General features: G+C 37.5%; 1 protein-coding gene across 2 annotated transcripts; it reads right to left on the reverse strand.

Annotated features, from left to right (window-relative positions):
* Nucleotides 1-5,194: 5,194 nt before the first annotated feature.
* On the reverse strand, nt 5,195-11,362 carry LOC115271946 (membrane-spanning 4-domains subfamily A member 4A-like). Of its 2 annotated transcripts, XM_029914924.1 has the most exons (7): nt 10,968-11,362; nt 8,109-8,244; nt 7,427-7,564; nt 7,160-7,216; nt 6,634-6,750; nt 5,774-5,875; nt 5,195-5,402 (listed from the first exon to the last, which is right to left on the reverse strand). In XM_029914924.1, the coding sequence occupies exons 1-7, from the start codon at nt 11,036-11,038 to the stop codon at nt 5,316-5,318; spliced, it is 708 nt and encodes a 235-aa protein (XP_029770784.1). In that variant the 5' UTR covers nt 11,039-11,362; the 3' UTR covers nt 5,195-5,315. The 2 variants fall into 2 exon arrangements, with proteins under 2 accessions (XP_029770784.1, XP_029770785.1); XM_029914925.1 differs by lacking the exon at nt 6,634-6,750 and having other exon boundaries at nt 10,968-11,357.
* Nucleotides 11,363-12,487: the final 1,125 nt, after the last annotated feature.

A 12,487-nucleotide genomic window follows, 5' to 3' on the forward strand; every position in this document is an offset into this window, starting at 1 on the left:
ACAGTGCTGTTATAAACATGAGTGCGTGTACCCTTTGAATTAGTATTTTTGTATCCTTTGAATAAATATGTACTAGTGCAACTGCTGGATTTTAGGGTAGTTCTATTTTTAACTTTCTGAGGAAACTCATACTGCACCAGTTTGTATGTCCACCAACAGTGTGAGAGGGTTCCTCTTTCTCCCCATCCTCATCAACACCTGTTGCTACTTGTGGTGTTGATTTTAGTCCTTCTGACCAGGGTAAGGTCATATCTCATCATAGTTTTGATTTGTATTTCCCTGATGATCGGTGATGTTGAGCATCATTTAATGTGTCTGTTGGCCATCTGGATGTCTTCTTTGGGAAAATGTCTATGCAAGACTTCTTCCCATTTTTAATTGAATTATTTGTTTTGGGTGTTGAGTTTTATAAGTTCTTTATATATTTTGGATATTAAACCTTTATCAAATATGTCATTTGCAATTATCTTCTCCCATTCCATATATTGCCTTTTAGTTTTGTTGATTGTCCTTCACTGTGCAGCAGTTTTTTATTTTAATGACGTCCCAATAGTTTATTTTTGCTTTTGTTTTCCTGACTCAGGAGAAATATTTAGAAAGGAATTACTACATCTCATGTCAAAAAGTTTGCTGCCTGTGTTTTCTGTATGATTTTTATGGTTTCATGTCTCATATTCATCCATTTTTAATTTATGTTTGTGTATGGTGAAAGAAAGTGGTCCAGTTTCATTCTTCTGCATGTTGCTGTCCAGTTTTCCCAACACCATTTATTGAATCATTGGGTAGTTTTAGTCATGATTGAAATTGAACTCAACTACCTTTTTTGGAGAGCAGACATTGGGTTCCTCTGAGTCCAAAGTCCACACAATTAATCTTTAGAGTAAGAGAGCACATATTTGGAGACAAATCATTGAGGACTTAGATATATTATTCTTAATGGCTTATTTTACAGACTTTACAGATTATTCTTTGGCTTCTTTACAGATTTCTGTAATTTTTTGCTGGAAATCACCTTCTGAAAGTCCCTATCAAGACTTGTTGCCTCAAGCTTCAATCTATCAAGAACTTGAACATAAAGAAGAAATGCCTTCATGTTATTCCACAGGCGCTAGTAAACAAATATGAAGCCATACTTCCATATTTTGGATACACAGTGGTAGCAAGAAGCTCATACTGTGACCACTGAGGCATAAATATACACATGTGAGAATACACCTGTGTGGTTCAAAGTCATGAAGATAGCAACTAGCATCTATAGCATTAAGAATTTGGTTGTTACTATTCTTTTTTGTTATGGCTGGATGTCATCACAGGTGAGGTGTATGCTCTGTTACAAAACTTAACCTTGAAATATGGGTGGCTTAACATATCAGAAGTTCATTTACTGCATACTTTACATGTGCACTGTTAGTTGGTTGTTTAGACCCACACTGATGTGGGTTCTACAAAATAGAATAATATCTCCAAAAGTTATTTTTATTTTACCAAGGTAGAGAAAGAAAAAATTAGAAGTTGGACCTTTGACAATTAGATACTTTGGTCTAGAAGCAAGTGTCACTTTTTGCTGCAGCCATTAAATGGTCACCTTCCCAGCACTGTGTGGGAGACAGGAAATGTAGAAGGACATAAAATATTAGTGTCTAATATTATCTCCACCACAGTGTTCTCCATCAGCCAGGATCTATTTTCTGAGATCACAATTCATTTTCCTTATTCCTTCGTTACCACATGTTAGAAAAAAATCTCAGTTCTTTCAACTTTCAAATGTATAAGTGTAAAGCTCCATTCCTTTCTTAAAGCTCTGAGGTTTAACTTTTCTTTTATGAAAAACAGTGAGGTCAATGTAAAATTTCCTGGACCAATTGTGGAAACAATTTGCATGAAGTCTTTGGTCCATCATTTTTACACTCTGTGACTTTGGATGTGTATCTTTCCTAGCTAAACCTCAGTTTTCTTATCTCTCAAATGGCCTTGCTTGTGCTTACTCCATTCATATTGGGATATACATCAAGGAAAACAGTAAATATATGCAAAAAATACTTTTAACTATACAGATTACTATAGACTATAATATTTCATTAATTTAGTGTTAGGTTAATTAATTATATTGCATCATTCAAAGTGCATTAAGCTTTTGTGATCATATTTTACATATATAAGCTTATCGATAAAATTTTGTGTTGTTTTGTTGGCTCACTGACAGTTAATCAAACTGCTATCCATTCCCCTAGAATAATACAACCAGAACTTTTCAAAGTCTAGTAAAATTAATAGTGTGTCTATAAGATTAAACAATTCCATTTCTGTTCTATACAGTACAATAGCTATTGGACACATGTGGCAATTTAAAGTATTTAAAATTTTAAAAATTCAAAGTTCATTTTCTTAGTCTCAGTAACCATGTTTCAAGTGTTCAATGGCTACTTGTAGCTAGTCCAAAATATATGAGGGAAAAGCCTGATAAAACTAAAAGAAGAAATAGACAAACATACTATTATATTTGGAGACCTCAACATCTCTTTGACAACTGATAAATCACCCAGGTAGAGAAGCAGTAAGGATATAGATGACCTTAGCAGTATCAATCAAGTTGACCTAACTGACATTTATAGACCTCTCCACCCAACAAGAGAACGTACATTTTTCTCAAATGTGCATGGAATATTTACCAATATTGGTCACTTCATGTGTTATGCAACACAACTCAACAAATTTAAAAGTTGTCAGATAATAGTAGAATTGTGGTAGGTGGAAAATTCAAAAGTTTTGGAAATCAAACAGCATACTTCTAAACAGTCCATAGGTCACAGAAAAGTGTTTAAAAAGTATAGAAATATGGGCTTCTTTTACTTTTTTTGTCACTTCCTGTGATTTTTCTTCAAAGCCAGATGTGATATATAATGGAATAGATAGCTAAAGATAGAAACATTTACAGATATGTGTATAAACATGGTGCTATGGACTGAGTGTCTGTGCCCCCACCTTGTCCCAAATTCATATGTTGAAACTCTAGTCCTCAATGCAATGGTATTTGGAAATGGGGCCTTTGCAGGGGAATGAAGTAACAAGGGTGGGTCTGTCGTGATGGAATTTGTACCTTATAAGAAAAGACAGGAGGGAGTTTACTTCCTTTCTTTGCTCTCTACTATGTGAGGATACAATGAGAAAATGGCTACCTGGAAGCCAGGGGGAAAAAGTGAGCATGCTGGCACCCTGATCACAGATGTCCAGCCTCCAGAATTGTGAGAAATAAATATTTGTTGTTTAAGTCACCCATTATATAGTATCTTATTAGAACAGTTAACCTAAGACACATGAATTAGTAGACATATGTATATGTTTTGCTTTGTTAGCTAAGAGAACCTAAGAGAAGTGACATCCCAATAGTAATAAGCACACCTAGATCCAGATCTTGATTTCTAATATGGTTCTCCAATAAAAGGAAACAGGGCTGCATGATGAAATGGCTGATTCTAAGACTTGGGCAAGAATGCTGTAAGATGAGTCTGAGAACATGGTCATATCACAAAAGAAGAAAGTGCTCATAATGAGACACAATGATAGGGTCCACCAAAGGGACACAGGAGCCACTGAACAATCTCCCAGTGATCAAAACAGAAATAATTTAAGCAATAAGATAAAGTGGTATTAGATTATAACCCAAGGAATATATAAGTATTCATGAACTCATACAAATAATTGAATGCGTGAATAAGTAGGAGAATAGACAAAATCCCAGAGCAGAATATCAAATAACTTATAAGGTAGGTTACTCCACACTCAAAGTAGTCGATCTTAAATCTGGACTCCTTGAGTCCAGGCTGCACACAGTGGCGGTATACTGATTTCCTTCCAAAAAGTACAGTATAAAAATTCAAGGAAAAGCTAACTTTAGAGTGAAAAAAAAACTGAAAAACTGTACTCAGTGAGGTGATTAAAGCCAATGCCAACAGTGTAAGTCATGTTGATAGTATGTATCTTTGATTGGATGTGATAAGAATGATATTGTACTTCTGAGGTCTTCCTCCCCAAACCTCGAAACACTAGTCTAATCATGAGAAAAATATCAGATAAGCTCCAGTTAAGGACATTCTACAAAATACCTGATCAGTATTCCACAAAACAATCAAGGTCATCAAAAACAAGGAAAGTCTCAGAAATAGTCACAGCCAAGAGGAGCCTAAGAAAACATGACAGCTAAAAGTAGTTTAGTGTCTTGGGTGGGATCTGGGAACAGGAAAAGGGCACTAATTAAAAACTAAAGAAATCTGAATAATAATGATGCTTTAGCTAATGATAATCTATCAATATTAGTTCATTCTATACAGACATAAGATGATTTCAGTGAATGGGAACTCTATTATTTTCTCAAATTTTTAAAATAAATTTAAGCTCTTATAAAAATAAATAGTATTAAAACTATTACCATGTGATACAACTACCTCAAAATGGTTTAAATGAAAATCACTTGATATCAAGGTAAAGATTTGTAATAATGAGAACTGAGGCATTGCTAGAAGGCATGCACACATTGTATGCGTTTTGGACATGACCTAGCAATTCTACTGCTATGCATAGACCCAGCTGAATTTTACACACGCACATTCTAGTGTATAGATGTATTTTGCATGCACTGCTCTGTTCACCCAAAATAAAAGTGTCCGAAATATTCATCAATATTTCAAAAGATAATAGATTGTTCTATAAGTCTTACAATAGAATATCTTGCAGCAGTATGAGTGAAGTGTTGTCACTGGCAATGGCATGAATGAAGTTCACAAACATGCTAGAAGAAAGGAACCGTATCCAGTGTACATACTTAGCTATATAGATCACAAGATTCCATTTTATAAAATTCAAAGACACAACTCATACTGGTGGTAAGAGTCAAGACTGTAGTTACCCTGGGATCTTAGTGAATGAGAAGGGGCATTCACCATTTTTCTGAAAGCCTGGTAATGTTTACTCATTGATTCTGCTGGTGCTGCTTACAAGAGGATGTCTGCTTTCTATACACCTAAAATTTGGGGGCACCTGGCTGGTTCAGTTAGTATATCCACGATCTATTCAGTTTTCTGTATGTGTGGTACAGTTCCATTACAAGTTATCATGAGAAATGATACTGCATCCCAGTCATTTGAGTGGCTATGGGATGAAGTGGGAGATTGGGACTCAAAATCACAATCAGCAGCAATAGAGGGAAAAATGCATTTATTTGGTTTTGTAATAACTATGCTCCCATGCACAGATAAGAACACTTCTTGGAAGGTGAAGAGATGCACAATGGATAATATTTTCAAAGGCAGGAATTTATTCTATTCAAACTCCAGCTCCTCGTAAACATGTTCATGAGAGTCTATTGCTGAAGACACCTTGTCATTGGTTGACTGGATAACCACCACCTATGGATATTGAGAATAAAATATATCATTATTCACATCCTAGAGGGATTTGCATTTATCTTGATGACCCCTACCTCTTTTCTGTATCCTAGGACCTAAGAATTAAATGTCCCCTCCTTCAGGGCCTTACGCCCCTCACTAGAGAAAAATCGATGTTCTGTAAGACCTGTGAGGTTCCTGGAAATATCTACCATAGCCCCATTTGTGTGTTCTTCTGTCTCCTTCAATCTCAGGAAGGACTCATGTACCTAACTATCTTTCCATCACTCTTCTTCCTTATTTTTCTCATTGGTCTAGAGAGGAGGAGAAAGACAGTGAGAGAAACAAAAACATGACAACCTTGCATCCTCCATCAGGTCCTGAACACTTACCTGGGTGACAAAGCAGGTCACCTTTCCCCCAAATACAGAGATAGAGATAGCGATGCTGACTTCCAGTAGGGAGAGGACTAATGTCATAATCTCAAATATCCTCTAGAAAGGAGCAGATTCCATGAGGAGAGCGAAGAGGAAAAGGAAAGGAATATTATTAATAGACAGATACTTCCCCTAGCCCTGAACTCTCTGATTCCAATCTGACTCCTTCTCCCCTGTACAGGTACATTCCCTCTCATAACAAACCAAAATAGAAAAACTGAAAAGCAAATTCTAAAATAGCAGAGGGAGTTCTCTTCTGGAACTTCATTAAGTGCAAGGAAATTCAGATGAAATCAGATGTGTCCACATAGTTTTTTCTCTGTTGTCCACTTCAAGTTATTTTCATCCCTGTATGAATTTATACCTTTTTCTCATCTAAAGAGCAGAGAACTCCAGGTCTGTGAAAGCGGTATCATTGCCCTTTCCTTGTACATACACGTACCCCCATAGGCTCTGAGCATCTTGGTGTGGTGTTCTGACTCTCCTCAACCCACCCGCAAATGATACAGAGCCTGCTGAGCCAGTGCAGTGGTCCACCACCATCTTAACTTGACCCTGAAGACTAAAGAAAGGTCCTAATGATCAATTCTCTAACACAGTTGTGTTTGGAGAAGAATGCAAGACAAAAAGGTAACAGTTCTAGTAGGTCCTAGCAGCAAGGGGCTGAAAATTCTCCCTGTGAGATCAAAGTCCCAGATCTTAGGGCTTATGGTGATGAGCCAGGATCAACTGAGAGACAGTCATCACAGACTATTATACATTTACGTAATATAAATATAAATTGCAGAAAATAAAAGCAGCTCAGAAACACTTACAAGAATAAGACACCTCTTCTCTGTTCCAAGCATATTACTCAGTTCTACTATTAACATGAGTATCCCTATCATTCCTGTAACGGCACTGAGCATGTTCATTCCCAGGCTGCCTTTGATCTGGAAGAGAATGATCAGTCCCCTACATCTCTATTTCTTCTTCTTCCTCACTTCGGAGGACACAAAAACATTCACTCATTTTGAAGGGGTTGAAGCCACATTCTCAAATGGCTTTCCTAAATTTAAGAAAGAAAGAGGAATATTGCTGAAACGTTGAATTCTATATTCACAGATTAATCCCAGGGATGAAGTTTCAGATGATAGGGGCAAAAAAAAAAAAGAAAAAAGAAAAAGAAAAAAAGAAAGAAAGAAAAAGAAAGAAAAAAGAAAAAAGAAAGGTAAGTCAAATCTCAGTTTTCTCATGGAAGAATTTGCCATGACCCCCATAGAGCCAGAGATCATTTCTTTTGCCTTGAAATAGAACACTTCTGATTTTTCTTGTTGCTTCTGGACCTAGGGGAATACTTACCAGGTTCAATGTCATTTTTCTTCCAGCTGCAATAGACACAGCTCCAGAAAAGAAGAACTGAAAGTGGAAGAATGCACTCAGTCTGATGAGCCTGCACTTGTCTTTCCACCTATCCTAGGGGCCACCAGAACCCCAAAGTCTTGAAGCCACATACTTGGCTCTAAAGTAAAATCCAAGATCACATCATTGGTTTGTGAAAGGGAAGGCTGGAAGGAATATTTGTAGGATTTTACCGCTGAGGAAGTTGATATGTCCCAACATACTCACAAATAAGGATCCCCATATAGGATATCCTGAGACCATGGTTAAAGGATGACACCAGTAGTAGTAAATGCCAGGAGAATGAAAACACAGAATTAGAGCAAATAGACACACTTTCATCACACCAATAAGGATCTGAGCCACCTGGGGAGTGAAAAAGAAGATATGCTCAGAGTATGAAGCATACAGGCTTATAGGAAAATGATTTTGTGGTCTTTACACAGAGCTATTTCCCATCCCTTGATTTTGAAAGGGTTCTCAGAATGAAACCCCTAGAAATCCATGGCCTTTTCTCAAGTTCAAGACTGTTTAGAAAGGTTTTATGGTGCAGTGCCTAGTGGCTTACTCGGTTAAGCATCCGACTTCGGCTCAGGTCATGATCTCACTGTCCTAAGTTCTAAGAACTCAGAGCCTGCTCTCTCTGCCACTTACGGTATCTCTCTCAAAAGTAAATAAACATAATTAAAAAGCTAAAGGTTTTATGGTAACCTGCTTTTCCTCCTTTCACTAGAGAAACACAATTTTCCTTTCAGATTCTAGATCTCTAATTTTTAAAAAATCTATTTCCTGCCACTAGCAAGGTCAGTTTATGACACAGCTAATCACACTTCAGGAGTCACAGGGGATAACTGTTCTCCTCTCTGGCTATTTCCCCCAAATACTATGCTTGGAGGTCAAGCTCACTCACCCCCAGTATTTGGGGCTCCCCCTTCAAGAAGATCTTGAGGTTGTTTGTTTGGTCTTCTTGGATGATGTCTTTCTTGAGAGGGTTTGGGCCAAACCACCCAGTTGCTCCTCTTGGTGTATCAACATAGTCTTTAGTGCTGTGAAATGTAAATATTTTAAGAGAACAGATCTACTCTCCAACCCCTTTATTCCAGACATGAAAAATGGCCTTTGGAAAAATGGTATCATGAGACAAGTTTGGTATGATGGTAAGTTAAACTAAGTTATCATTTCAGTCACATACTGTGTAAACTTGGGCAAGTCTTTTTTTTTTTTTTTAACCATCTCCATGCCCTAGGTTTTAAAACTATAAAAAGGATGTGCTTGTGGTACCCACTTCCTGTTGCTTGTCATATATCCATATGATTTCAAAAGATTTATATGTGCATATGATTTCAACAGATTTGCACATATAAAATTAGAACTGGTATATTCTAAAATTTATTTATTTTTGAGAGAGAGACAGAGTACGAGTGGGGGAGGGGCAAAGAGAGGAAGACATAGAATCTGAAGCAAGCTCCAAGCCCCGAAATGTCAGCACAGAGCTGTCACAGGACTTGAACTCATGACCCATGAGATCTGGACATGAGCCGAAATCAGATGCTTAACCAGCTGAGCCACCCAGATGCCCAGAACTGGTATATTCTAAATAATTAGCATTAATACTATTGTTAAATTTTAATATGACAGATATGCATGCCGAATACTTACATTTATACCTTCTAGGAAAAAAATGGCTGCTGGAAAGTGAATCAATCGTTATAGAGTCCTGTAAGTGCTATGTGTATTTTTTGTTTAGTCAGCAAATATTGATGAAATGTCTACAATGTGTGAGACCCTGTTACAGGTTTTGTTAGTGACGGACATAGCAATGAATAAAACATATGCAATTCCCATCACTTGGAAGCCTACAATACAGTAAAAGAAAATAAATGTTTAATTTATATCATGAATTTAGAAGTGTGTGTGAATAGAAACTACATAGAATGAGAACCTTCATTTTCCATGTAATAAAATTTAGTTTTAAAGAGATTATATTACCTTTTCAATGTCAGTGAACCAAATGTTTGTGTTTGAACCAAATGAGAATTCATTGTCCCTAGCACATCAGCCTTTTGCTAATGTTCCCCTATACCACAAGCATAGTGATGATTTACAAAAAGTTCTGACGAGCCAGACACAATCAACACGGTTTTCGGAGGTCCCTTTAGTTGTTGTATACTCCCCTTAAATAGATTTGTTGCATCAATAGCCCTTATTCTTTACCCTTCCCTGCATTCATACAAATGCCATGTAACTGCTGCTTCCATTAAAAGGTGGAATATATTTCCTTCTCCTCTTAATTCTGATTTCAACCTTGTGACTCACTTTGGCCAAGGAGATATCAGCAAATGTTTCAAAAGCACAGGCTCTTGAGTTCATGCCACGGCTAAGAAAACATAGCTGAGCCACCTTGCTTGAGGATAAAATACACTGAAAATGAGAGAGGCTGTAACATTCATGTTGGCTGAAGTCATCCCCAACCAGATGGCAATTATTGACCCTCATTCATATCCATGATCCCAAAGGATTTTAGAACTATGCACAGCTTTGTGCAGACTTGTCAACAATATGCATGTTTATTGCATTAAACCATTAAGTTTCAGGGAATTGTTTGTTATGCACCATTACTGCTGCAATAAATCACTGATGTGCCCTTGTGTGTGCTGCCTGATATGCTCTGCCCTAATTCTAATGTGACCTGTAATTACTGTAGTTTGTTTATATTTCCCAGTTTCTGTCTCATTCTTTAGTCTTAAAGAAAAAAAATTGATCATTCCTGAATATCCTCCCACAGGTACACAGAGAATTATAAGTAGATTTGAGCAGTAACTTCACTACCTCTGTCGAGAAAAAGGATAACTGACAGAGTTTTGACAATCTTCTGCTCAGAGATCAAGATCCAGGTCTAAGCAAAACCATCCTGAAACAAAACTTAAACTTGTGAATTTAGATGACATCAGCTCCCAGGTCATTTTTGTGTGTGTTTAAGTCCCATAAATACAGGGCAATGTCAAAACATGCTAGGATATGACCTATGTGTCTCAAGAAAGAAAAATAGCTTTTTAATTTTTCTTTAAGTTTATTGATTTATTTTGAGAGAGAGAGAGAGAGAGAGAGAGAGAGAGAGAGAGAGAGAGAGAGAGAGAGAGAGAAAGAAAGAAAGCAGAAGAGAAGGAGGGACAGAATCCCAAGCAGGCTAAGCACCATCAATGCAGAGCCTGATGTGGGGCTCAAACTCACAAACTGTGAGATCATGACCTCAGAAAGAGTAATATTTCTTTCACAAGACAGAGAATAAAGAATGGACCAGAAAAGTTTCCTTAGAGGATCAACTCTCATAGTTTCCCTCTCAGATCAGGTTGGAGGGTAGCGGGGAGAAGCCAGAGTGTGTTGAACTGCCTTTTGCACATGAATATAAACAACAGAGCCCTTTACCAGGAAAGGAGGACTCTCTTCTACCTGACCTTCAGTCAGCCACGTTTTCCTTTTCTCTTCCTTCAATTTCTCTGGCTCAAATTCCATTTATTCTGAAAGTAGCTTGATGTTTTCCCTTTGAAGTAGATGTTGAAGGAGGCAAAACTCCACAGCCTGAACTCCCACATAGATTAAGAAGCTTATCCTTTGAAAGCCAGGCCAGAAGCAGGCTAACTTGTCCCTAAGTTCATTCACACCTCAGTCTGTACTAGAGGCTTTTGACCATGTTCCTACATATGACCCGTTACTCACTCAACCCAGAACTCTCTCTGGAAGCTGAGAATAGAAAATTGGCTCTTCCTACCTTTGCATCCCTCTAGAACTGCACCAAGTGGGAAGTGAGAGCTCCTCCAGAGCACGGTTCTTCAACACCATTTCCACCGAGGAGTCTGATCCGGTCTGAAGAGTAATTGGGCAATCGCCTTCAGCTCTGTGTAGTCACCATTATTTCCTGTGGGTCATCCTACCCAACCCAGCACAGGACAGCTGCAAGGAAACTGCAACGGATAAACTCGTTCTTGCATGAGGTAGTGAGGCCACGGATGAACAACAGAACTTGCTCTTAGATCTTGATTGCACTCCCAGTCTATTTTCTTAAGTACCGTGTTTAAGGCTTTTCAGAGAACAACCTCAGTCACAGGAGGACAAGTGATTCTGATTTGTCCCAAGTCAGAGCCAAATCCCAAGAGCCAAACAGCAGCTAAGAATAAACTTGAATTTGTACAAATGAGCATTTTTGTTAACAAACATCAGGAGAAAAATCACTAACCACTACAACTGAGTATACTGATAAAAAGTACCAATCATTTTTTTTGAGAGCCCTTTTCTCTTGGTAACACTCTTCAACCACTACCTCTATTGGTTGATTATGATTATGATTATAAATTTGCTTGAGATATAACATATGATAGTTTACCCTGGTCTTCTGGGATGGGTTTTTTCATAAATTTACCCACAGCCCTGAGTCCCGTCAGTTGGCCTGCAAAATCAGGAAGAATATTCCATTTATTTTATGGCCTGCTAATTACTTGATTTATTTTTTTAATTGAACCAATTGCTCCAGAAGATCAAGAGGTAGAAATCAGACCCAAAATGTTTGGCTTTTTACTGATCCTATATTTTCTACATTAAATAAAAATTATATTCTTCCCACATTGATTTTCTATGCTCTGCTCTTTACATTTTTCACTGGATCTGAAAGTCTGTGAAAGGGGGGGTATTCTGTTAGGATATGAACAGACAAAAGCTCAAATTCTATATCTCCCTCTCTCTCTACCCCTCTGCTCATGCTCTGTCTCTCAAAAATAGATACATGTAAAAAAAATTTTCTTAAAGAAGCATCATAATGGGATGCCAAAGGGAAAGACGAGCCAATTGAGAGAGTTTATAATGTTCAAAGGTGGAACATTTTAAGAAGCAAGCAAAATAAAGTAGTACTGGATTAGAATCCAACATATGGAATAAATATCCATACTGGTATAGATAAGGGCTTGAATCAATCAATAAATAAATAAATAAATGGAGAGAATAGACAAATCAGCTGTGCAGAAGAATCCCAAACAATTTCAATTGTCATTGCAAGGAGGTACTTAGAAAATCAGGCAGTAGATAAGCTAAATTCTCTCTAGTGTCCCAGGATGTGAAAATATGCTATTTTGCTTCCATGAACTCAAATCCTCTCAGTCTTACAGCTTACCACCCACCATTTTCATCTCCTTGCCCACCCACTCCCACTACCAGATGCACAGCCTGAATTTGGTGAATAACATCAGGAATTGGGAAAGGGGGGGAAGAAGATTGTAAGATTACTGTCATAAATATATA

Source organism: Suricata suricatta, chromosome 11 (assembly GCF_006229205.1).
Source record: "Suricata suricatta isolate VVHF042 chromosome 11, meerkat_22Aug2017_6uvM2_HiC, whole genome shotgun sequence".
NCBI classification, from domain to species: Eukaryota; Metazoa; Chordata; class Mammalia; order Carnivora; family Herpestidae; genus Suricata; species Suricata suricatta.

Coding starts and splice junctions, on each gene's coding strand:
- LOC115271946 (XM_029914924.1), bottom strand. CDS start 11,038: ATGGTGTTGAAGAACCGTGCTCTGGAGGAGCTCTCACTTCCCACTTGG. Junction 8,245..10,967: donor AGTTCTAGAGGGATGCAAAG/GTAGGAAGAGCC, acceptor TACATTTCACAG/CACTAAAGACTATGTTGATA. Junction 5,876..6,633: donor AGAAGAGGTGTCTTATTCTT/GTAAGTGTTTCT, acceptor GCTCCTTTCTAG/AGGATATTTGAGATTATGAC.